This window comes from Heterocephalus glaber, unplaced genomic scaffold (genome assembly GCF_053883595.1).
Source record: "Heterocephalus glaber isolate CG9 unplaced genomic scaffold, H.glaber_assembly_v1.0 deba00001472, whole genome shotgun sequence".
Taxonomy (NCBI): Eukaryota; Metazoa; Chordata; class Mammalia; order Rodentia; family Bathyergidae; genus Heterocephalus; species Heterocephalus glaber.
The window spans coordinates 37,893,522-37,919,152 of NW_028258315.1; the positions used below are offsets into that span (position 1 = coordinate 37,893,522).

The 25,631-nt window shown below is 41.7% G+C and overlaps 1 protein-coding gene across 1 annotated transcript in view; it reads right to left on the minus strand.

The window, feature by feature from the left end:
- Positions 1 to 1,960: 1,960 nt before the first annotated feature.
- The window catches only part of Proser2 (proline and serine rich 2), a 37,038-nt gene continuing 13,367 nt past the window's right edge, over positions 1,961 to 25,631 (minus strand). Inside the window, exons 2-4 of the mRNA XM_004854566.3 lie at positions 24,021 to 24,240; positions 12,638 to 12,890; positions 1,961 to 8,445 (exon numbers count right to left, since the gene is read on the minus strand). Coding sequence (XP_004854623.1) covers positions 7,421 to 8,445; positions 12,638 to 12,890; positions 24,021 to 24,158 — 1,416 coding nt within the window. The 5' untranslated portion in view covers positions 24,159 to 24,240 and the 3' untranslated portion in view covers positions 1,961 to 7,420. The remainder of the gene's footprint in view (positions 8,446 to 12,637; positions 12,891 to 24,020; positions 24,241 to 25,631) is intronic.

Below are 25,631 nucleotides of genomic sequence, written 5' to 3' on the forward strand. Positions count from 1 at the left end.
TGCATTCAGTGGCTCAGTGTGCCTCAAAATCATCAAGAATTCCACGTTATCCATTTTTTTCTGAGTGCTCTTTAGCCCCAGTCATCAGTCCAGGCAGTGACCATGGACTCTGGACCTAAACTTGCTTCAAGAGGTGTGTGAGGAAGGGGTTCTCAGTCCCACGGGTGCTGTTCTGACCCCGTGGCCTCAGATCGAGGGGTCCCCCACAGACTGGAGATGAGAGCCGAGCAGGACGTGGTCCTGAGGCCTAGAAGAAATAAAAGAGGAGGAGCCGGGCGTGGTGGGCCATACCTGTAATCCCAGTCCTTGGGAGGCTGAGGCAGGAGGGTCATGAGTCCAAGGCCAGCCTGGGGTACATAGCCAGACCCTGTCCCAAAAAACCAAAGAAGGAGAATGAGGCAATGAAACAAAGGAAATACAGTTTTCAGTTTTTACACAGATGATGAAAATAAAAACTAAAAAGTAAAATATGTAAAGAAATAGAGATGAAAAGATAGGCCTTGGAATTAATGACTGACAAAATAAAGCATGCTCTATTCACAAAAAAGAAAGAAAGAAAGAAAGAAACTGAAAAAAAAATAGTTTTTTTCCCCCCCTTACTCTGGCCTAATCTGGCATAAAGGTAGATATTTCTAGAAGAAATTTACAAAAAATAATTTAGAAGATAGCATTATTAGATGAAGACAAGGCAAGAAGACACTATTCTTTGGGAGCAGCCATATCTCAACAGAATGAAGTAAAAAGTGTCAGTAATACCATCACAGGAATAGGCAGAATTATAATAATTTATGACAAGATAGGAGACTGACCACAAGGTCGCACTGGATTTCTGTCACAGTGGGGATGGGGCTGGAAACTCACCACGGTGAAATAACCTCCTCCCCTCAGCTTCCTCCTGGGGCCAGGCGGCCCTGTGTGGATGCCCAGGCTGAGGCAGGCTGCTGGTTGGATCCATGTCTCTGGACTTTCTGCTGACGCCTGGTTGCCTTTCCAGTAACAGCCAGGACTTCAAAGGCCTGCCAACGAATGGATGGGCAAGCCCTAAGAACCGAGCTAGCTGCGGTGCGCGGTGTGTTTAGGAGCCCTGACGTGGGGGTGGTGGAAACTGGCAATTCCAGGTTCCAAGACAGAACCAAGTCCTGAGGGGAGGGAGGGAAACAGGGAGCAAAGGACCTGCCTTGAACTAGATGGCCCCAGGCAGAGGTCGAAGGCTCCAGACTCCCCAGGATCTGGCCCCAGCTACTGGCCTGCTCAGGCCTGGCACACTCAGACCTCCCTCACTCAAAGTGGCCACCCCACCCTGCTCTCTGCAGGGCTCTTCACCAGGTCTGTCTTCCAGATGACACAATCTTCTTCTTTTTTCCTTCTTGTCCCTATAGACAAGTCCCTGGTTCCTAGCAGTGGAAAAATAACTACAAATCAGGGATAAGCCCTGGAGAGAACAGAAAGAGAGTCTGTGGGAGGCAAGAAAAGCTCTGTAGAAGAGAAACAAGATGGCAAAGCACGCTTCTCTGGACACCAGTTTAGAGTCCTACAAACTTGGGAGAGAAGGCTGGAAGGCAACAACTGTGGCACAGGTTGGGCAGTATCAGTGAAGGTACTCGAAGCAGAGTCCGTAGTCCAGGCCACTAGAATAGGGAAAATGGTGACCCCCACAAGACCCTGAGGAAGAGAAGCCTATCAGTGAGTGACCATGGTAGGTAGTCACAGGATAGAGAATATTTGGCACCACTCATTGTCTGCCATATAGAAAGGTCACAAGGGTTTGCTGAAAGAATGGACATTGTTGGATTGAGAAAAAAAAGTTTCAAAGCCTGTGATCCCAGCACACTAGGGTGGAAAAGTTTGAGCTCAACCTGGGGAAACTTAGCAATTTAGTCTCAAAATACAAAATGATGAAGACTGGGGTATAGCTCAGGGTGAAAGACCCTGGGTTCATTCCTAAGGAGGGAGAGACAGAGACAGACACACACACACACACAGAGAGAGAGAGAGAGAGAGAGAGAGAGAGAGAGAGAGAGAGAGAGAGAGAGAGAGAGAGAGAGAGATTGCCAGAGAAGATAGTTGAAAGCTGAAGAAATCCTTGTAACTTGCTGTCGAACTAACCTAGAAATGATGTTCATTGTATGAGGACTTATGTCATTTCACAAAGGCCAGAGAAGCCTAAAGCCATCTCTAACAACAAGCGTAGGCCTCTTAATTTGTGTCACGACACTCAAAAGGTAGTACACTCACGTAATAAACAATGGGACGGCCACACAGAATCAGAAGTGCCAAGGTCTGAAATCAGACCAGTCACCTGAAGAGAGTACATGCACGTGTACAAGTATGCACGGAAGCACATGCTTGCGTACACACAGGCGTGCACGCACACACACACACATGGGCACACAAGCCTGCCTGGCACAGGGATTCCTTGTTCATTCTGCCCCACCCCTGGAAGGCATTTCCAGAATTTAGGTTACTAGCCTTGGCAGCTTTGCTTCATACACAAATACTGTGAGGTTAAAGTTTATGAAGTGTGACCTGTTTGTCAGTGACTAAGTTCCATTAGCTTCAGCTCTAAATTTCAGTTTTTACTTCAGTTAGGGTGGGACAGTCACAGCCACTGCCTTGACTGCAGGCAGGGGAATGAAATGGAGGGAATGGAACCCAAGCCAAGAAGTGGCTGGCCCATGCTCAGAGCTCCAGCAACCAGAAGAGAGGCTTGAGGCCTTTCACGAATCCTCCCTGAACCTCACATGGCAAGTTCAGTCAGGAAGCAACTGGCTTCAAGAATGTTAAGGCAACTGTGCCTGCCTCGAAAGCACAAGGTCCTGAGTTCGATCCCCAGTACCATGCAAAAAAAAAAAAAAAAAAATCTTAAAATGGCCTTGGGGTTCAGGAAAACCTGCATTAAACTCAACCAGGGAGGTAGGTAAGGATCTCTCCTAACCTGCCTTGTTCTGTATGCTAGGAACCAAAGTGGAAGGTCCCGGGGCATAGGTACCCAGGGGACTGGGAAGATAGTCAAGCAGTAGCCAGCACCACTGGAGGTAAGGTGCTGCTCCCCCTCAGGGCTCCCCATGGCTCTGCTGCCCTTGGCTGGAGAACACAGACTGGGCAGGCCAGGCCACTGGGCTTCTCAGGCCTTTGCTGGAAATTACCATCTCTGCCCTTTCAGCTAGTTTAGAGGATGAGAAACCAGCCTAAAGGAAATCTTTCCGCTTCTGGCAGTATCATGGCTCCCCACCCCTTCCTGGGACAATAACTAGAGGGACAGTGGAACCTGCTGTGATCAGAGTGATCGACATTTCTGAAGTCTTACGAATTTGGAATGTGCAGGGCAGTTTTGCTGTGTTTTTGTGAAAAATGGGACCTTCTGGAAGGATTTCAGCTGTCACCTACAAAGGCTATTTCCAGGCTGTAAAGTGTGGGATGGCCTTAGACTTCTGCTGAGGCCCAGTTCCCACCCATGGGCTTTCATGCCTCTGAAAGCTGGTCATTCTGGAGGGTGAGTGGAGAGGACCTAGGGGTAGGTGGAAGGCCATGGGGTGAACAAGAGTTCCGGCCATGTCTCTATTTCAAATTCAATTACAAAGAGTTCCAATTTTCCCAGGATGTGGCAGCTTACAGTTCTGTCCTCTTTTCTCAGATATCTGAAAGCAGGGCTTGTCCAACTAGTAGATTAGAAAAGGATATGGGTACTTGTTCCCCATATTTTAAAGCAGAGAAAAAAGCCTTGTTGTGAAGAGAAGACACAAAACCTGTTTGGTAACTTGTCATTTCAGTGAGCACATCAACCTCTCACAGGTGCACATTCCCCTGAACTCCTCCCCTTCCTCCTTCCATCCAGCAGCCATGGCTGGGGACCATGGCACAGGACAAGAAGGAACACAGGAAAACAAGGTTCCTGCTCATCCAGAGAACACCATAACTGGACAGTAAGTTTAAGATCCCAGGAAGCAGTTTAGGGACAAAAAAAATTTATTGGTCTTGCTATGTCATAAGGACAGAATACACCCAAAGAGAAACAATGTTCCCATTATGCATATCATTTGGAAAACATCAGCACACAAGGTACACATTTCTTGATAAAACTGTTGTCATATTTATCTTATTTCTCTCTCTTCATTAATGAACTGATTTTTTCTTTTTGTAGTACTGGAGATTGAACCCAGGGCTTTCACTACAAACAACTACTTTTTATTTTTTGAGATAGGATTTAAGTAGCCCAGGTTGGGCTCAAACTTGCAATCTTCCTGCCTCAGCCTTTTGAGTGTTGCGATTACAGGTGCACACCACCATGCCTGGCTAAGAACTGATTTCTTAGATCACCTATACAAAAAAAAAAAATCACCACTGAATTCTCTGCAAGGTCAAATCCCCAGTTAGAGCTATAGGGGTTAAAAAGTATGAACTATTGATTTCCTCCCCTCCTGGCAAATGAAGCCAGGGACTCATGCATGATGGTTTAGAACTCTACCAGTGAAATACATTCCCAGCCCGATTTTTTTTTAATAAAAAGGTCAGTGCTAAGGGCTCCACAAGTGCTTCATGAAAGCCAGTTCTAAATGGGGGATCCTACTATGGGAGCTACTCACCAGATTTGAGCAAAGAATCCTTCATAATTAAAGTCAGCTTGCCCAGCCCAAGAGGGGGAGAGTACGAACGCAGCTCAGGCACTGAGCCCTGGCCACTGCCTCCTCAGTGGCTCTGCCTCAGGGCAAGATGCACAGAGCAGAGAGCCCTATGTTAAACACTGTGCACAGCAGTGCCCTCAGAATTCCTGCTGGGTGGCATCCTCAAATCTCTCTCTTCCTGTGCCTTCTCAAGCAGCATTATAGAAGAATGTGTACTTCAGGAGGAGGAAATAAAGAAAAGTCCAAAATTGCTGCCAAATTTGTGAAGAAAAGTATGCACACTGGGGACCAAATGTCAAAGGAAGGATGATGGTGGGAGAGAGACCTGGAGCAAATGGTCTCATCTTGGTTCTTGCAAAGTAGTGCTGTTTGCTTGTTAAGACTTGAGTCTGGACATTTGTACACTTCCTTAAAAGCAAAGGAGAATTTTTTCTGATTTTTAAATATTAAGAGTTTCATAAACATAAGAGAAAGATTTACAAGCATCGCTTGAAAAGAAACTGGCATTTCGGATTCATCTTTCCTTTTCATTACAATCTTTTTTTGAAATATAGTCCTTCAAATTACCTTGAACCAGACGGCCTTTACAAATGTAACACCACATAGTTGTGGCAAGGAAACTAATGCCTCTTGGCAAACTAGATTTTTTGTTAATATGTTATGTACACATACAGGTTAGGTCACTAGCAACTGTCCTTTGAAGCTCTTAGAAAACGTAGGGCTTTGATCACAAAGACTGTGGGCATAAGAAATGACTTGAGTAAAGTCAGTATAATTATGAATAAATAGAAGGAAAAGACATAACCACTTAAAAGAAAGTAACAGGATACTGTGCATAATGTCAAAATCAAAGTTGCTTATATGTAAGATAAAACTAAATTTATTTTTCAAAAATGTCATTATAAGAACAAACATACTAATATACAGTCAAGTTCACCTATTCACAATAAAATCATAGGGTAAGATAAAAACAATCCTCATATAAAAGGATATGTAAAATATTAGCTCTACCAAGACCCTCAAACACTGTATATGGCATCTCACTTTGTAAAAAGGAAACTCATGAATCCTTTAAACAAATCCAACATAAACTGGAATAAAAAAAAAATCAAAGCACCTATTTAAGTTAAGATCATCAAGAATCTTTGAGATTATTTCATGAGAACATGAACTGGATGAGACACTAAATACTGTGGTTCTAAGGAAAAAAAAACCATAATCATTTGTTTTATGTAACTTATAAAGCAAGTGGAATACTACAAAAAAAATGCCCTTCACAGTACATTTTAAAGTTTGAATTTCAGTAATACCCAGCAGGAAAGAAACGGGCCCTATTACGGTGCTGGTAGGGATACAGAAACAGAAGGGCATGACTGCCCAGCGCAGCCCCTCCTCATCTATTTTCAGAGGTTGAAGACTCCAGATTTAAAATAGTTTTGATAATAATGCTGTGGCCACAACTCAGCATGTAGGACATAGTCTGGGAGACAAACCAGCTCTTTTCATGCTGTGTAACCTAGTTCACTGTTTTCCCCCTTTTAAATTAATTCTGAGATGTTGCTCATGAAACATAACCAATGAGGGATTTTTTGAGAATCTTTTGTTTCCTAGCTACCTTGGAACACACAAAACTCAAGTGAGGTGATAAACTAAAAAAAGATCAGTTTTTAAAAATGTTTTTCACTGAAAAAGGAAAAATGTGGCTTATTTGGAATCAGGGAATATTATTTTAACTGGGAACAGAAGAATACACCATTGAGGAAAAACTATGTTTGCAAATGTACACATGGCCTAAAAAGACTTCCCTTTTAGGAAGCAATTTCTTATGTCATCCATCACAATGCTGAGGTGGCTGCATCTATCAAGAGAATAGGAAGTGCTCATATCCTGAAGTTATTTAATAGGATTTTCAGGAGTTTTTTATGTATGTAATAACATGCACACCAAACACACAATACCTATGTATATGTTAATACACATTATGTACATATATACACACAGCAAACTCATATACATGGTCTAGGAAAATAGGTTTTGCAGTCTGAGGAGACTTGCCTTCTCAAAATTACCACTTTTTCCCAATTCAACCTTTCTATTTTACTTTCATAACTCAAAATTATAGTAAATGATATTCTAAAGGTTTCATTTTAATTTATCAATTAAAATACTGGGCAAACCAAATTATATCAAGAAACAAAAGCACACCCAGGGGCAAAGTACCATCTTTCAGCCTTCAAAAACAAAAAACCAAAAAAGTATCATGACACTATAAAAACTTAATGGGCATTTCTTTTTTACGTTCATAGAAAACAAGGGGAAAATCCTGAGTAGAAGAGATCTAAAATGGCTTTCATGTTACATACTTGTGATAGAAGTCTAGAGCAAAGACTCAAGAATTGACGAATCAGGTCTCCTCCCTCTTCCTGAATCTAAAAACATATGGCATTAACAAATCATGGAAGCCAACAGGTGTTAAAGGTTATTCTTTCTCTGAGACCTCTGAAAAAAGATGACAAGACATAGCTTAGTTTCTCTTTCACAGAAGAGAATCTGCTCAGCTGTGGGATTCCTGATGCCAAGCACCGGGCTCTTTCCTGCACTGGCACAGCATCTGGGATGAAGGACTGTGCATTTTATACCAACCAGCTCCTGGAGTTACAGTACGAGATAACCATGTATCAACAATAGTGTTTCATTTCACCCTCTTTTTAGGGAGTGGAAAACCAGGTATATTTCAGCCATTCTGCCAGCCTCGGCCAGCCACATGCCTCCTGCAGCTTCCCAAGACACAGTCCTCATCACAAGTTTTCCTTCAGCAGCCCGAGCTTGCGGAGGGCCTCCCGCCGGGCTTCCTCTGTGGAGCCACGGCCGGAGAACTGCACAGTGATGCCCTGGGGTCTGAAGCCCACTGCTCTGGGGAGGGAGCACCCCCGCCTCCTGGTGTCCTGGCTAGAGTCCGGCTGCTGGGGCTCATAGGTGCTCCTGCTGGCATTCTGGCGCGCCAGTTTGCTGGCAAGAGTAGGGTCTGGGCGGAAGGTGATGGTCTTTCCAGTGGACACAAAGGGACTGGGCTCACTCCTGAGGGCCTCGTGGATGCTCTGGAAGCCGTTGGGCAGCAAGGAGGGCTGTTCTGTCTGCACGCCTCTGGACTGCTGACTGCTGGACTGCCCTGCTGCTCGGGGGCCTGTGGCCTCAGTGGCCAGGCCTGGGGTGTCCTGAGCATGTGCTGTCTGATCTAGAGAGACATTCCTTTGCTCTGGAAGGTCACTATTCTGTGACCGGTCTTCTGTGTCTCCTGGATTGTGGAAGGAGACACCATTGATGTTGGCCAGGACCTGGGCTTTCCGCTCCTGCACATTGACAGCCGCCTTTGAGATGGTCTTACTGAATTCCTTCCCTGAGCTGTTGGTCACACTGATATTACTGGGGAAGCGGTGAATCTTGGCTGGGGGCTGTGCCATGTGTCTGTGCCACAGGAGGTGGTCCCCATTCCAAGGGGCTAGAGAAGCCAGTGTCCTCCATTCTCCAGGCCTGTCTTCTTTGGAGGGAGATGTGGGGGAAAGAGCTTCATTTCCTGCCAACTTCTCAGAAATTTTCTGAGCAATCACAAGAGGAGTGGGGACGGAGCGTGGGAGCTTTGGGTGCTCTGCTGGAGGAGGAGGAGGGAGCAGCTCCTTCCTGGGATGGGCTGGAGTTTCAGATGGAGACAAGGGAGGCAGAGGAACAGCCTCTGGAACTGTGGAGCCTGACTGTGGGGACTTCTCAGCTTTGTGCTTCCTGCCTTCAAGGACAAGATCATCCTCTTTCCCAATAGGTCCGGCCCCTAAAGAGAGGAAGATCTCATAAGCTTCTATCTTATATAAAAATAAATGTGTTACATGCCTGTTCATGAAATTTAAGAGAATCTCCAAGAGACATATAACCAACTGTAAGCAAACTGTAAGCTTGTTCCTTGCTCCCTGGACTAGTAAGAGGAAAGGCAGTCTATGACTCTCAGGACCACACACTGAGAACAGAGAGATCCATGACTGTGAAAAACTGAGTTGGAATAGAAATGGCCAATGTGTGGGATGCGGCCCATCAAGGTGTGCTTCTGAGACTCCATCATCTCAAGACATGACAGGAAGCAAACAATTACTACCTTCTCAGGGGACTTTACACAGGGGACACTGAGTGAGAAAGGAAAGCTGTGCAGCACACACCAACAATCCCAACAGTTGTTCCTAGAGGACACAGGGTGGTTCCACTTTCCTCTGTGACACAGGACTGCTTTCTGAAAAGCCCATGTGGCATTCACCAGAGTGCCTTGGAGCCAGCCTTCATTGTCCTCACCCACCCAGCAGATTACTGACACTTCTCTGCACCCACCTCCTGCTATCAAGCTGTAAATACACCGTGTCTTTTTACCTTTGTATCTTGAGATTCTCATGCAATACCCACCACCGAGTAGGTTGCTATGAAAATGGCATATGAGAGAACCAAAGGGCACCTGCGACATATTTTTGAAAAGTGTTCTCTTTGGCACAATTATACGATCTGATATTTTAAAGGATTAGCTGGTTCAAACTACTTTTAAGAAAGACATTTCAGCACTCCCGTTCAATATAGCTCTGGGAACATTAGCCACAGCAATTAGAAAAGAGAAAGAAATAAAAGGCATATAAAGATAGGAAAGGAAGAACATAAACTGTCATTATTTGCTGACGATATGATACTTTACACAGAAGACCCAAAAAACTCTGCCAAAAGACTTCTAGACTTAATTAACAGATTCAGTAGAGTAGATGGATACAAGGTCAACACACAAAAATCAACAGCCTTCTTGTACACAAATAACAGACTCACTGAGAGCGAAATTAGGGAAACAATTCCTTTCACAATAGCATCCCCCAAAATGAAATATCTAGGAATCAATCTAACAAAGGAAGCAAAAGACTTCTACACTGAAAACTACAGTACTCTGAAAAAAGAGACTGAAGAGGATATATGAAAATGGAAAGACATCCTTTGCTCCTGGGTAGGAAGAACCAATATAGTGAAAATGGCCATACTTCCAAAACTGCTGTATAGATTTAATGCAATCCTGATTGAAATCCCAACATTATATTTCACAGAACTAGAGAAAACAATCCAAAAATTCATTCGCGACAAGAGACCTAGAATAGCAAAAGCAATTCTAGGCAACAGAGACATGACAGGGGTATCACAATCCTAGACTTGAAACTATGCTACAAAGCCACAGGATGGTACTGGCAAAGAAACAGACCCGAGGATCAGTGGAATAGATTAGAAGATGCAGAAACAACTCCAGACATACTCAGCTACCTCATCTGTGACAAAGGAGCCAAACACCCTCACTGGAGGAAAGATAGCCTCTTTAATAAATGGTGTTGGAAAAACTGGATTTCAACATGCCAAAGATTAAAACTAGACCAATACCTATCACCATGCACTAAACTAAGATCAAAGTGGATTAAAGATCTAAATATTAAAACACAAACACTAAACTTGCTGGGTAAGTTAGGTAGAACTCTTGAAGACCTTGGGATAGGAAAAGACTTTATGAACAAATCCTCAGTTGCCCATGAACTAGCACAAAGAATCAACAACTGAGCTCTCATCTTATTAAAAAGCTTCTGCACTGCAAGAGAAACCACCAACAGCGTGAAGAGACAACCGACAATGTGGGAAAAAATTTTTACCAGCTGTTCCTCAGAAAAAGGTCTACTATCTAAAATATATAAAGAACTAAAAAAAATCAGACCCCCCAAATATAAAGACCCAATCCAAAAATGGGCATCTGAAATGAACAGACATTTCTCAGATAAAGAAGTAGAAATAGCAAAGAAATACATGAAAAAATGTTCAACATCACTGGTCATTCAAGAGATGCAAATGAAAACAACACTGAGATTCCACCTCACCCCAGAAAGAATGGCTGCTATCAAGAAATCAACCAATAACAAATGCTGGCAGGAGTGTGGGGAGAAAGGAACCCTTCTCCATTGTTGGGTGGGAGTGCAGACTGGTGCAGCCACTGTGGAGATACCTTGAAGAACTACGATTAGAGGTCCCATTTGACCCAGCTATGCCCCTGCTGGGTATCTTCCCAAGAGAATTAAAAGAATCATACCACAGTGATATATGTGCACCCATGTTTAGGGCAGCACAGTTTGTAATAGCTAAAGCTTGGATACAGCCTAATTGCCCATCAACTGGAAACTGGATAAAGATGTGGGGTTTTTTATAAAATTGAGTACTACTCAGCCATAAAGAATGAGAAACTAGAGATATTTATAGCTAAATGGATGCACATTGAGGCCATACTCTTAAGTGAAATAAATAGGACAAACATGTAAATACCAAATATTTTCTCTACTGTGAAAAACTAAAAGTGTAAATAAGGGTCGAAATGTATAATCGATAAATCAAATAGGAAGAAAAGGTCTAAATGAGTAGGGGAAGAGGGAGGGGAAGGGGAAAGGAAAGAAGGGAAAAGAAAAAAACATGAGAAATGGAAACAAAGTCTTTGTGAATAGGGAAGGGTGGAGGGGGTGAAGGGAGGGCGGGGGAATGGGGAAAAAATAAGAACCAAGATGCATCATGTAAAGGTACAAGATCCCAATGATGAATGTAACTGTATTGTATACCTAAACTGTACCAATAAACCTAATTTTAAAAAGCAAAGATATTTCAAAGTAAAAGTGTAATTAAAAAACCAAATTTATACTGCCTCTCCTCTGACTACAAACCAAGCTCTATACTATATGGAACCTATAACTACTGGATGTGAAATTCTGAATACATAGTATTGCTTTAAAACACACACACACACACACACACACACACACACACACATTCTGGAGGTTTATGACAAAAGATGATATTTTACAGTACCGGAGCAGAAGTGTTTCCCTTGAGTTGGGCATGGTGGTACACACCCAAAATCCTATCACTCTGGTAGGCTAAGGCAGGAGAACTGCAAGTGTGAGCCTAGCTTGGAAAACTTAGTAACTTAGTGAGACCCTGTCTCAAAATAAAAAATGAAAAAAGGGATGTAGTTCAGTGCAAAGGTTCTGGGTTCAATCCCTAGTACAGTGGCACCTTGGTTCAGGAACTTATTTGCATGATTCTGGTTACAAAGCAAATCAGTTGCAAACCAAATTTAATTCAATGGTTAGGCTCAATGTTGGCCTTATGGGGAAATTTGATTTGGTTTATGATCAATTCAGTTTGTGACTAGAATTACGGTTTTTTTTTTGTTTGTCTTTTGGTACCAGGGATCGAACTTGGGACCTTGTGCTTTCGAGGCAGGTGCTGGAACCACTGAGCTAAATCCCCGGCCCTGTGACTAGAATTATGAAAAGAATCAAGTTTGCGAACCGAGGTACCACTGTATTGCAAAAAAAGAAGTGTTTACTTATCATTTTTCCTTATCCTTTCATTCCTATGCCCTTGCCCACATGTTTTTTCAGTATCCTTTCCAATCAGGAAAAAAAAAAAATTGGAAGGAATTTCTCTCTGTCCACTTCCCTGGATTGCTATCACAGGATTCGGTAGACAGAAGCTTTTCTATCCTTTGATGCCACTAAGAGCCAAATGAAATGTACAAAGTAGATGCTGACCTGAATTTCTGTTCTGTCTTTTGAACCAGCTGACTTTTAGTTCAAATGCCCCCATGCTGGAAAATAACTGGGGTATAATATTGCACTGAAGTAAAAAATGCCTTGTACGTTTTCTTTGAATAACAGAATTGTTACCTGGAAGTCACTTCTAGTTTTCTTTACACACACACACACACACACACACACACACCCTATTTAGATGGTCTCATTCTTTATCCTAGTCCTTAGAAATCCTCTTGCCAGACAATCAAATGACCAAGAGAATTGTTTTCTCTGTGGAAGCCTAGGAGCTGCTCAACTGGCACAAGAGGACACAGAAGAAAGGCACTCTGTGTCTTGGACACACCAGCAAACCAGGATACAGGTCCAGGACCTGTGCTTCACCCGCACCTGCTATCTGAGATGTGTCTGGAAGGCACTCCGCTTCCCCAGCAGCAGGTCCAGGCTGCACTAAATTGATGACATCTTCAGGCTCAGAGTGACTGGACGGGCTCTCTTCCAAAGACTGTGGAGATTGGCAATGAATGCCACTGTCACACAGGATTGGCTCCTCCAAGTCATCTTCCAGGGAATCCAGAGTCTCTTCAAAGAACAGGATGACGTCTTTTTCCTCATGTGTGAGGTACTTGAGGCTTTCATCATCCTGTAAGACAGGTTTGGGGTTGGGAACTGAGATAAACAGTGCTGTTTCTGAAAAGAAAACATCGTAACAAAGTAGGGGTCAGTACCTAGCCCAGAGCAGAAGTTACTGCACTCTGGGCATTCCCTGCCACCTGCATTACCCCACTGACAAGCTGCACGTATGGTCCTCAACATTTTACTTGTATGGACAAAAATACTGTCAAAAAAGTGTAAAAGATACAGGGTCTTAGGATCCTAATGTGGGCTCTAGCGTGTTCCAAGTGAGTCAACACAATAGAGCAACACTCCTTCAGTAGCTCTTTGGGAAAGCTGTTTTCAACTCACTGCTGTCAGACATACTTCTTTTTCCATATTAAAAAGGTGACACTTCTGAAGAGATCCGACTGAGACAGTAAAGGAAATTATTTATTTTTTTAACAGATATAAATCACAAAGACAAAAGTAAAAGGAAAACAGATGATACCAAAAAAAATAAGGGAAATTGAAGAGCAGAAGGACAGGTAGTAAAGTAAGAAGACCCCAGAAAGGGGAATTTTCAGTTATAGCTAGGAGAGCCAATGACCCACCTGCCGTGCACCGTGTGTCCTTGGAGCTCAGGCACTGATGTGCTGAGCACTTCCTGATCCAAGCCCTTCCAGAAATGTGGTAAAGGTGAGGCAGAAAAGACAAGAGCTGGTTGAAAGTCTCTTTCAGAAGCAGTTAGATTGCTCCAACAGAAAATGAGGTGCTCATTCTTAGAAAAAGTGAAAAAAACCAAACTTTCCAATGTGGGCCATGAGACAGAGTTGATGATGTCAGAAACCACACTGAAAATGGGAAGAGGAAATGAAGTCAAATTGACTCCAGATAGCAGAGGACAGTGAGCCTTTTTTAGGGAATCTGAATGAGCCAAGAGCCCAAAACAGCTGATTCCAGAGACTCCCCAAGGCGACAGCTCAACAATACCACTCTACTGGTGAGTGCCAGTCAAGTCCAGGGTAGAATTTTCATCAGTTTCTTAATGTCCTATTCTTCCATGCAAGATGTATCTAAATAATAAAGATATGTTAAAAAGGAACTTACAGGAAACAAGTGACCAGTAATGAAAATTTCAAAAAGGTTATCATCATCAATGTCCTCAGAGAGATGAGGAGATACTGAATCCATAAACATGATGCTATTTAAAAAAGTTGAAAAACAAAGGCTCTTTGAAATACATGTAACAGTAGAACAATGAAAAATTTAGAGATAATCTTGAGAAATTAGAACTCAACAAAAAAAAAGAAAAAAGAAAATTAGAGGTTAAGTCTGGGAGGGACAACATCTGAATAATGAAGTTCTAAAAAGAGTTCAAAGAAAGAGAGAAGAAATTATCAAAATAAAATAATTTAATAGACACCACTAAAAAAGAAGTTTATGAGTTTCCAAATTTTCTTTTCTTTTTATTAAATTCTTTTATTGGTACATTTTAGGTACACAACACAATTACATTTCTCTTTGGGAATTGTACCTTTACATGATGCATCTTGGTTCTTATTTTTTCCCCATTCCTAGCCCTCCCTTCACGCCCTCCACCCTTCCCTATTTACAAAGACTTTATTTCCATTTTTTCCATTTCTCATCATTTTTCCTTGCCCTTCTTTCCTTTCCCCTGCCCCTTTGGACCTTTTCTTCCTATTCTGCATTATCAATTATTCATTCTAATCATTGGTACATTTTAGATATACAATATAATGACATTCATCATTGGAAATTTGCACCTTTACATAGTCTCTCTTGGTTCTTATTTTTCACCCTTGCCCAGCCCTCCCTTCAACCCCTCCATTCCTCCCTATTTACAAAGATTTTGTTCCTATTTTTCCATTTTCTCATATTAATCCCATTCCCTTCTATCCTTTCCCCTAGCCCTCCCACTTCCTTCCCCTTTGCCCCTTTTCTTCCTATTTCATATTACCTATTATACATTTTAGTCCTTAGTTATACTTTCAGTTTCTCACACTAGAGAAAACTATTCGGTATTTATACATGTGTGTCCTATTTATTTCACTTAAGAGTATACTCTTAAGAGATTCCAAATTTTCTGAAAAAAGGCCAGCCTAATGAATAAGAATAAAATACATTCCTACCAAAGCACATCTTGAGAAATTTCAATATACTGAAAACCAAGAAAAGATCCTGAAAGTAATAAGGCAGGTCCCACACAAGAGACAAAGAGTCAAAATGTGATAACTGTATTGTGGTCATGTAAGAGAGTACCTTTTGTTCTTAGGACGTACAGATTTCAATACTGAGGGGGTCATGAGGTAGCAACTACCTTCAAATGGTTTAGAGAAAACTCATTTTGTGTGTGTGTGTGTGTGTGTGTGTGTGTGTGTGAGAGAGAGAGAGAGAGAGAGAGAGAAGGAACAAAGGAAAGGAACAAAAAGGAACAAAGCAAAGTTAAATATATATTCTAGAAAGATCACAGTGGCTATAATGTAGAAAATATAGATTATAGAAGACAATGTAGAGAAGAGTGAAAGGTTTTAGAGTAGTGGTGATGAGAGGGAAGATGGACTTGAGAGACATTTAAGAAGTAAAATCGATTCCTTAGGTAAAATTCTACTTTTTACTTTAGTTATTCATCATCCATCTTTTCTACCTGAACTGTACACGTGAAAGAGTTATGCCTGATAGATCTTTGAACTTCCACCTAGCTTAGAGGTTGTCTTGCATCCTGTAGGTAAACTACTGTAACCAACATGCCAGTTGCCTTGTCATCACATGTGTATGTCTTGATTCATTTTGTGAAATTTAAAAAATAATATACTGAAGATTGATGGAGTCATCAGAGACATAAAGCATTCCTGCTTCACCTTTTCTCCACACATCTTACTGCTAGACTAAACATCTCCTGCTCTTCAGTCACCCTAAGACATTCACATTTTTCTTCAACCCACACAGAGTGGTTTACCTCAGTAATTCAGCAAGAAATCCTTTAAATCTGAAATCATTAGGGTTTTTAGTATAGCAAAAATTCCCCTAGTGATCAGATATAACTACTATGGATGCTGTTAGGATGACACGACAGTGGTAACAACCATAAAATCTCAGAGGGCATGGTGGCAACAGGCCTGTATTTTCAGCACTCTGGGAGGCTGAGACAAGATGATTCCAAGTTTGAGCCCACCATGGGCAACTTAGTTAACTTAAAAATACCTACCTCAAAATTAAACAAACAAACAAACAAACAATAAATGGCTGAGCATGTAGCTTCAACAGTGGCTTTTTTATTGAAATAAAAAGCCTACGAAAATAAATTAATGTCCTTTCTCTTCTACTGTGGCCTTCCTCATGCAATGCTTCAATAGGGTTATTCATGACTTTTTTAGATAATCTATTTTGGTTAAGTATAATCATTTTCCTTTTGATGTATAGACAGTAGAATTGAATGGGTACTGGCCTGAGCTGAGGTGAAGTTCAGTGGTACTCTACTGTAAGCAAGGGGTGGATCCCCAGCATGGTAACAGGTGAAATACTGTACACGCCAATTCCCTACACTAAGGGAAGGACAAAATAACAACTGTGTAAAGTCCATGTCTTATCCAACCTCAGAACAAGTAGTCCCAACAAGAGGTTTCATCTGGAAAATAAGCTTAGAAGGGGGCCTCCTACCTGCCTATTTGTGCCCTGTGCACTGCTGAGCGGTGCATAGCACACATCAGTCCATCCACCTCCCTTACCTGGGGACGTGAAAACTAGTCTCAGAGATAAGCAATAACTTTCCAAGGGCCACACAACTACTTCACGGAGGGGCCAAAACTAGAAGCAAATTCTAAACTTGACTTTTGTTTTGTTCTTTTTATTTCTCTAACCATGTACTTACTACTAAGTAGCAACAGATCCTGCCTGGATGTCTGCAAAGTCTTATGCATTTTATCCTGGAGTTCCTCAGTGTACAGTTTTACCCCCAAGTTCCTTCCTACTTCTGCTCACTTCTTATTTGCACAATATGAGACACACATCAGTTTCAGGAAGACTGGTCAGAGAGCAGGACCCCAGGCTCCAGGATCCTAGGATTCTTGCCTTCTCAACCTTAGGGCTTTCTCTAGGGTGAGGGTCTGGGAGGGATGACTGGAATGTACATCCAGAGCTTTGTGATCAGCCTGGTCAGGAGCCCTGAACTTGGATGCAAGATCGAAAATGCTGTGGGTTCAGTCTGCTGCCCAATCCCTCAATGTGAACCTGCCTTCTCAATAAACCTGGATTCTGTGTGCACTTGGGAGATGAAAGAAAGCAGAAAGGGAACAAAACCCAAGCCAAGGCTTGGGGCACCAGGTGCTTCAGGGCCAGAAAAGGGGCACAAGGACCTTTATGATTTATATCTAGATGCCCCCCCCCCAATTCTCATGTGCTCCTAGGTGAGGCTTTTGGAAGGTGATTAGATCATGGGGGTATGATAATCATCAGTGGATTAGTCAACTGATGAGTTTATGGCTGACTTGCTGTTAGGAGGTGGGATCTGATCAGAAGAGGTGGGTCACTGGAGATGTGGCCTAGAGGGTTTACCATCCTCCCACACTTCCTGCTGCTATGTCATGAGCTGCTTCTCCTCTAAATGTTACCCTGCCTTGGAACCATCTGACTACAGACTGAAACTTCTACAGGCTGTGAGCCAAAATAAACCTTCCCTTCTTTTAAACTGTAGGTGCTGGGTATTGTGTCTCAGTGACAGGAAAGTGGTAAGACCTGGACCTAGGCCAGAGGAGTTCCTGTCTACTCATCCTGGTTGAGGAGATGGCAGCTGCTGGCTTGGACAGGAAGGGTGCAGAGAAAGACGTGTGGTGGGCAGAGGCTGGAGACGGAGGAGCAGGGAATGATGGCGAATGGGCATGGGAATTTGGGAGGCGGGGATGAAAATGTTCTAAAACCAACTGGTAATGGTTGCACAAATCTGTAAATAAAAAACCATTAAATGTGCACTATTTTATTAACTGATAAAGACAAGAAGAACTATGCATATTTATGGAGTAACATGTCTTCAACTATGTACACAGTGTGTAATGCCAATACATATATAGAGAGAGACAGAGTCTACCAAAAAATGTATACACACTTCAGGCAAATAAAAATAGTATGACGTTTTCTCAACTGATGGTGTTACCCTCATATGGGGGACCCTAGAGGATGTTGTATGTTGCAAAAATTCCACTATGCTGCTGGCCCTTAGAGAAGAAATTGAAAATGCATGTGCAGCAATCTCAATGACCAAGGTTACCCAAGCAGCAGTTCGCCATACTAAGAAGTGTCTAGAAGCTAATGGCCATCACTCTGAGCCCTTCTTGTAATTGTAGATTGTAATTGTAATAGCCATACTTCACCTATTCTATCCAACCATACTCAGTTAAGGTATTGTCTACAAGTCTCTGAGGAAAACACAAATTTAAGAATGTGAGAAACTTATCCCTTCCCTAACACATATATATTATATATATATTTTTAATTTAATTTAATTTTATTTTATTTTTTGTACCTGGGATTGAACTTGGGACCTTGTGCTTGCAGGGCAGCGGCGGAACCACTGTGCTAAATCCCTGGCCCCATATATTACATTTTAAAGAAATAATTTCTAGTGTATTTAAGCCAGAAAATGTAAAAGGCTAACTATGTTAAGGTAATTAGAATATACACTGAACAAGACTCCCATGAAGAGACAAATTCTTGTGGATCTCTATTCTTCCTGCACAAAAGTAACAGAAAAACATCTACATAGCCCAATTCAAGCTGTGAGAGGATGATCCAGATAAAAAGTCAGATGATAATTTTTTTAAAGGAATCCTAACAATACTTGCAAGTGTAAGCAATCCCAGACAGATCTATGCTGGAACAGATCTGAGACAGGAGGTATTTTTGGTGGGGAGGAAGGGTAGTATAGAGAAGAAAAAAACAAAAAACAAAAAACAAAAGCCTTTGGTTGAACAAGAAACTCGAGAAGATTTTAAATACATACACTGGAGTAACCCCTACTTCAAGAAAAACTCCTCACTCTTGCTCCCATCATTAAGTTCTTAGGATTTTTCTTTTTGATTTTCTTTTAAGCAAAGACAGTTAGTGTAACTACAGATTGAGACAAAAGTGGAAACTTGTAGTGAGGGATAAAAAAAGGAACCAGGAAAACTTACGTGAATTCTAGCGTCTCCTCAAAATTACGAAAATGAAGATGATTAAAAACATTTCTTGAGATGAACAAAGCCCCAACACTTTTTCTCCCTCCCCCACCTCATCCCTGAGTCCTAGGTCACTGGTCCAGGGTATCTGTTTTGCCAGAGTATGATCAAGATGTTTGTATGTTCTTACAGACACCAAAACGTCTCCCTGACATCTGAGCAATGCTTTACTGCTTTTATAATCTAAGTTGATGAGAGACACCCCCCCACCCCGCAGCAAAGCTGAAATGGAATAAAGCCAGAGAGAAGGAAATACAGCTAAGCCTCTTTTTTACATGGCTCTACAGCCTGGCTTATTTTGGCAACCTCAAAAGAAAGACCATATAAGTGTACATGGAATTTCCCAGTTTCTGAATAAAAACTTAATTATGGTTATTTCTAACTAGACACTTGAAATTTTTCACTATGGCTAACTTAAACCTATACTTCTGGCAGGAAAGGGACATAGACAAACTAGCAAGGAATGAGATATATGTACAGTCTTGATCACAGAACTAAAGAACAATGGCTTCAAAGGATCACACTTGGGCTCCCTGGGTGCCTTAAACTTCTTCAAACTGGCAACACAGATCACTTTTCTCATCTATTTCTTGATCTCTCCATTCCCCTTTCCTCCTTCTGTCCCTCCCCTCCATGGCAAGTGCTCTCCTGCTGAGCTACACCCACCCCTGATCTCTATCTCTTGTAAAGAGATACTGATTAGGACAGAAATACCTTACATGTGTGGCATTACCATCCTCTGAGTCTTCTTATAAGCTGTGTCACTGTCCTAGCTCTACAGGTCTATCTTGCTAAAGTCAAACTGTGAGTTACTAAAAAAGTTTAAACTAGGATTTATTCAGTTCTTGTACAGAGTAGGTATTACTAATGTTTACTGAATTAATGTCTCCCAGAAGCTATTTAGTCATGTCTTAAAATTGTATTTTAACCAGGATTGTTTCTGATTCCATGTGGGTATGAACCCAGCAGTGAATGGAGAGAGAGGTACTTACTGACAAGTTGGCTTCTCCTTTCTTACTCCCCTGTTTTCCTCCTCTTCAAATCACAGGGCCAAGGGCATATCAAATTCCTAGTACAACCCCTGGACTTCAGCCTAACCTAGCCACGAGGAAAGCATTTCCCACTGCCTGTTCTACCTCCTTATTCTAGAACCAGTGGGCTAGGCCAAAGGACACACAGTGTATTGGAGAAGGAGGGGCTGCTAGAGACATGTTACATACCTTCAGGTCTACCTGCATTCATCAGCTTAGGGACAACTAAGGCTGGGGCCTAAACCAACATTAAATCTCAAAAATTCACCCAATGAATTTGGATCGTAGCATTTGCCTAAATTAGAGATAAAAATGAATAGGAAGTATGGTCAGGATGTCCCCAACCTAAACTCAAAGAAGTAAACATAATATTTGAGTTAAGTTCCTTAGAAATTAACTGTAAGTATGAAGAGCTGCTCACTCATTCCAGCCAGCTAGATCTCGTTATTTTCTAGAGGCAGCTCCAGTAAGCCCTTGGGAGAACAGGCTTCAGGAACATAGACAGAGTACGAATCCAATATGCTGGCATAAGACAGTATTCTGCCCCTGGCAGCGGCACCAGGGTGGTTTTTGAAATGACACAGTAATGAGACTTAAGAGGTCAAGCATACTGTACAGGTGGCCTAACATCAAAGCTTCCTGCAGCAGCACTAAAAGGCCATTATCTGTGTTGTGGCTTGTGTCTAGATGTCCCCTACAGCCTCATGCACTCTTTTCTGAAGGTAGCTAAATCTGGAATATGTGACGCTAAGATTAAGGGTGTGTGATTACTAAACCACTATACCTGAGTTACTGGTTTGGCACTGCCCTAATCCTGGTAGTCTGAATAAAATAAAAGGAGCAGGACGACACTGTTAAGATTCCTTGTTACCTTTACTACGCCTGTTTGCTATCCCTGCCTTGGAGCCAGACAATTACAGACTGAAACCTCTATGAACTGTAAGCCAAAAAAGAAACCTTTTCCCCTTTAATTTTTGGTGGCTGGTATTTTGTCTCAGCAACTAGAGAAAAGTTAACTAACACAATCTATGAATTCCTCTAAATTCTTCTCAAACCTTTTGGATTTGCATCACCTCGTAAGGCAGTAACTTCTCGAATCATGCCACTAGTTTTGTAAAGAAATGCACCTTATATTCCTATTAAAGATGCCCTTTTTTGGGCCGGGGATTTAGCTAAGTGGTTCTGGCGCCTGCCCTGCAAGCACAAGGTCCCAAGTTCAATCCCCGGTACCAAAACAAAAACCAAACAAAGATGCCCTTTTCAAATTTCAAAGGTAAAGACATACTCAGATATTCTAAGATTTGGCCAGTTGGTTCCAGTTCCAGTAACTGCTTTTTACAAAATGTTTAGAAGAAGAAATCTTTAAAGAAAAACAAGAAAAATTAAAAACCCACAAATTACTGCCCCCCACACTTATTTTTTTGGTAGTACTTGGAACTGAAGGGCTTTTCACTGAGCTACATTTCAAGTCTTTAAAAAAAATTTTTTTTTTTTTTAATTTTGAGACAAGGTCTTCCTAAGTCACTAAACTTCAGTTCCCTGCCTCAGGCTCCCAGAATGCTGAGATTACAGGTGTACACCACCACACTTGGCTCATAATTACCCTCTTGAGAAATAAGGACCCTGACTTCTCAAAACTGTCTTCTTAAAAGATGGTTAATTGTCTTCTTAAAACAGCTTCAGTCATAATGGTGTCCATAGGAATTACTTCCCTTTTACCATGTTACCTTTAGTGGTCAAAGAAAACTAATGTAGAAGATGACTGATACAAGAAAGAGACTAGAGCGAAGCACATACAGTGGTGGCAGGATGAGGGAGAACTGTGCTCAACCTGGAAGCTCAGGGGACCCTGGGAAAAGGGAAGCTGGAATGAGGCACTGATTTGGGACCAGGTGTTCAGCTTTACAACAGCCCTGGAGGGAGGGTTATCACCCCACCGGCCCCCTTTCTCCCCTAACATGGAAAACAAAGCTGAAAGTGATGGGCTCTTGCAATGGTACACAGATCTGGATAAGAACCTGAGTATGTCATCAACATCTCTGTGATATTTACTACTCTGAACTCATTTCAGGACACTGACTAGTTATCATTTTGGGATACTTACTGGTCAGTAAAGAAGAATGCAACTTTAAAATGTACAAGGACTTGTTTTAGATCTGGTGGAAAGTCCCTCTGATTCCATTTAACTCAGCCCACAGTAAAATCCACGAAGCCTAACACCAAAAGCTCAGAGTAACTCTCCACAACCGGCTAAGAAGCAGATTACTGTTCTCACTTCTGATGGTTATTAATGTAAGACATCTTAAATGTAAGAGATCTTTCTCATCTTCAACCTAATGACATTTCTTATTAAAAAAAAAGTCATGATAAAAAGTCCTAGGCTAAACCATTTCTCTTTGTGACTTTGAAGCTGAAACTTTATGGACCTCCTTTCCAACCAGAATATTAGTCTCTGAAGAGGTATTCCTGCACGATATATCTTGACACTGGACCACATCAGACCTTAATGCTCATTTGCCTGTGCCTAATTCTCTATACACATTCACTTAGAGCCCAAGGCTGCCCGACAAACATTTTCAATTCTATTTCATCACGATATGTACAAAATAGTCTTTTATACTATACTGTGCCTGAATTAGTACCATCTAGTTTTGAAATACCCTTTTATGCCACAGCAGGTGAGCTTTTTAATTATGTTTTGGAGAATCTATGGCTCTAATGACTAGAATATTAATCTATATATTTTCTGCATAGTCTTATAATATGCCTTTTAAAGTTCTTTATATTATTTTTAAAAATTAAAAAGCTGGGTTTTTTTGTTTTTGTGTTTGAGATAGGGTCTTGTTATTTTGCCCCAGCTGGCCTCAAATATGTGATCCTCCTGCCTCAGCTTCCCAAGTAGCTGAGATTTATAGGTGTATGCCCCTGCACCCAGCATAAAAAATTAGTTTTAAACTCTCTATGCTTACGTATTTTTAGTCTGTAAGATATTCAGAGGGTAATGTTGTATTTTTTTATTTTGGTGAACTAATAAAATAACATTTATTACATACTACTATGATGGTTTTTAAAAAAGAAAATATCCAAGCAGGAGTTCCTAGAATTGTTGTTACTGGTGCTCCCACCGGAAGAGGATGGTCTGAGATGTGCCACGGACTGTTTCTAGCGGGGTCTGAGGGTCAGTTCTCTTCTGGACTTCCTTTTATGAATATGTCTCTCTTTCTCCCAAAGATGAGTATCCTAGAGGGAGGGGTTTGCAAAAGATCACCTCTTTACAACTAAAGACTGTAAAATTCCCAAGCTAGTTAATGTTATGTAAGGGTCTAGACCAGTGGTGAACCTATGGCACATGTATGTTTCTCTTTTAAGACAAAAGATGTTCGTGTACGAGTTATTTTTTCTAATCCAAAACCTCGGTATCCAGGTTTAATTGCAGTGTTGGCACTTTGCGATAAATAAGTGGGTTCTGAGTTGCAATTTGGGCACTTGTCTCTAAAAGGTTCGCCATCACTGGTCTAGACTCTGAGAGGGATTTGTAAGGTGGTTAAAAATCTGTTTTCAAGTGAATTGTTTTTATTCTCTGAGATATTTCTCTTCTTTCATCCATCTGAACTCAAAGGCAGCAGGGTTCTTGACTGGGTTTCTTACTGTCTTCAGGTTTGGCTCTTTCCGGCACTAAACTGCCCTATATTATTGTCTATGGCTAGAGATTCACTCCACTGCCATGAGTAATGTTTGTGTTTGTGCAAAATTTAGGATAATTAAAAGTCAAATGCCATTTCACAAGTATTCCAAAACATCAAGCTAGTTATTAACCCAAAAGGATTTTGTAAGATATTCCTTAAAAGAGAGAAGGATTGCAGCAAAATCAACTAACCAAATAATATAAAAGCATTAAAGAAAATCATCACTTACCAAAGTGAAACTTCTGGACCGAGAGCTGCTGCTCCAACTCTCCAAACTCCCTCCTCTGCTCAAGTCACTGAGTCTGCAGCTGGGTGACATGTCCGAGTCCATCTCCAAAGAGTCTGATTTGTGGTGGTTGACAGGCATCCCCACAGAAACCTCAGATGCTGGCTTGCTCACAGGAAGAGGGGCAGGAGCCAGTATCCCATCCTGAGGCAGAAGAGTACTTCTAGAGAAATCAAGCAAACACTGACAATAGTTAGTGAGTCTAGTCAGTACAATGCTGTATTGGTCAGCTTTCTGTCACTGGGACAAAATACCTGACACTCAAAATTTTTAAAAGAGGAGAGGTTGGCCAGGGATTTAGCTCAGTGGTTCTGGTGCTTGCCTCGCAAGCTCAAGGTCCCAAGTTCAATCCTTGGCATCAAAAAAATAAAAGGAGAGGTTTAATTTGGCTCATGGTTTCAGAGGTTTTAGTTCATAATCCACTAGCTCCAAGGCAGAAACACCATGGTAGAAGGGTAAAGCAGAGTAAAGCTGCTCACTTCATGACAGTGGGAAAGCAGAGCACAAGGGAAGAGCCAGAGAAGCAAGGGCTAGGGACTAAATCTAGTCCCCAGGGTCATGCCCTCACGACTTGCTTCCTCCAACATGGCCCCATCTCTTCATAGCCCATTCTGCTATTAACTTGCCAATGGGTTAACCCATGGATGAGGTTAGTGACCTCACAGTCTAATTACCTCCCCTGTAGTCTCTTAATCCAAGTTAACAATCAAGATTAAGCAGCACAGGGCCAGGGATTTAGCTCAGTGGTTTCACCGCCTGCTGCGTAAGCGCTAGGACCCGAGTTCGATCCCCAGCACCAAAAAAAAAAAAAAAAAAAAAGATTAAGCAGCACAAATGCCTTATCCACCAAAAACAGATGGTCAGCATGTGTGGTATTCATCCACATTCACAGACTCAACTATTACAGAAAAGGTAATCAGGACACTGAAAGACAACTTGTTTGGGGATGCTGGTTTGTTTCTCCTTCATACTGTTATCCACTCTGAAGATTTAAGAATAATTTTTAAGGAAAGACAGAGGTACTAAAACTTACTCTGGTGCTAAAATGACTCTTCTAAAATGATGCTTTGGGACCTTTTTTTTGCATGGAGGTTCTACATTCTCAGGCTTGGTCACACTCACACTCAGGCTTTTCCTGTCTTTTTTGCCTCAGGCACCACAAAACTGGCTCTTTTTCTAGCTCACTGAGGCTCAGAGTTAAGGTAAAGTGACAAAAACTAAGACGTTACCAATGGAAGTTTAGCTGACATCTTTAGGCTTGAGGACTCTTCGGAGACCTGATGCTATTGCAACTTCCACATAAAAAGTAAAGTACCCTAAGTTAACAGTTATCAGGAAGTTCATGTCTGTTTTACTTCCAGGATCAAAGACATCAAAAGTGTTCTCTCTAAGCTCCTTGGATTCATACTTTCCTTGGATCCCTTTATAGCAGGAAACACAGCTCATCTCCTGAACAACAACTGAGTTCAACAGAACATTCTAGAAGACCAAAAAAGAAATATTAATCAACAGGAGGTATTCAATAGACACATAGCCATCTGTGGCCTAATCAGT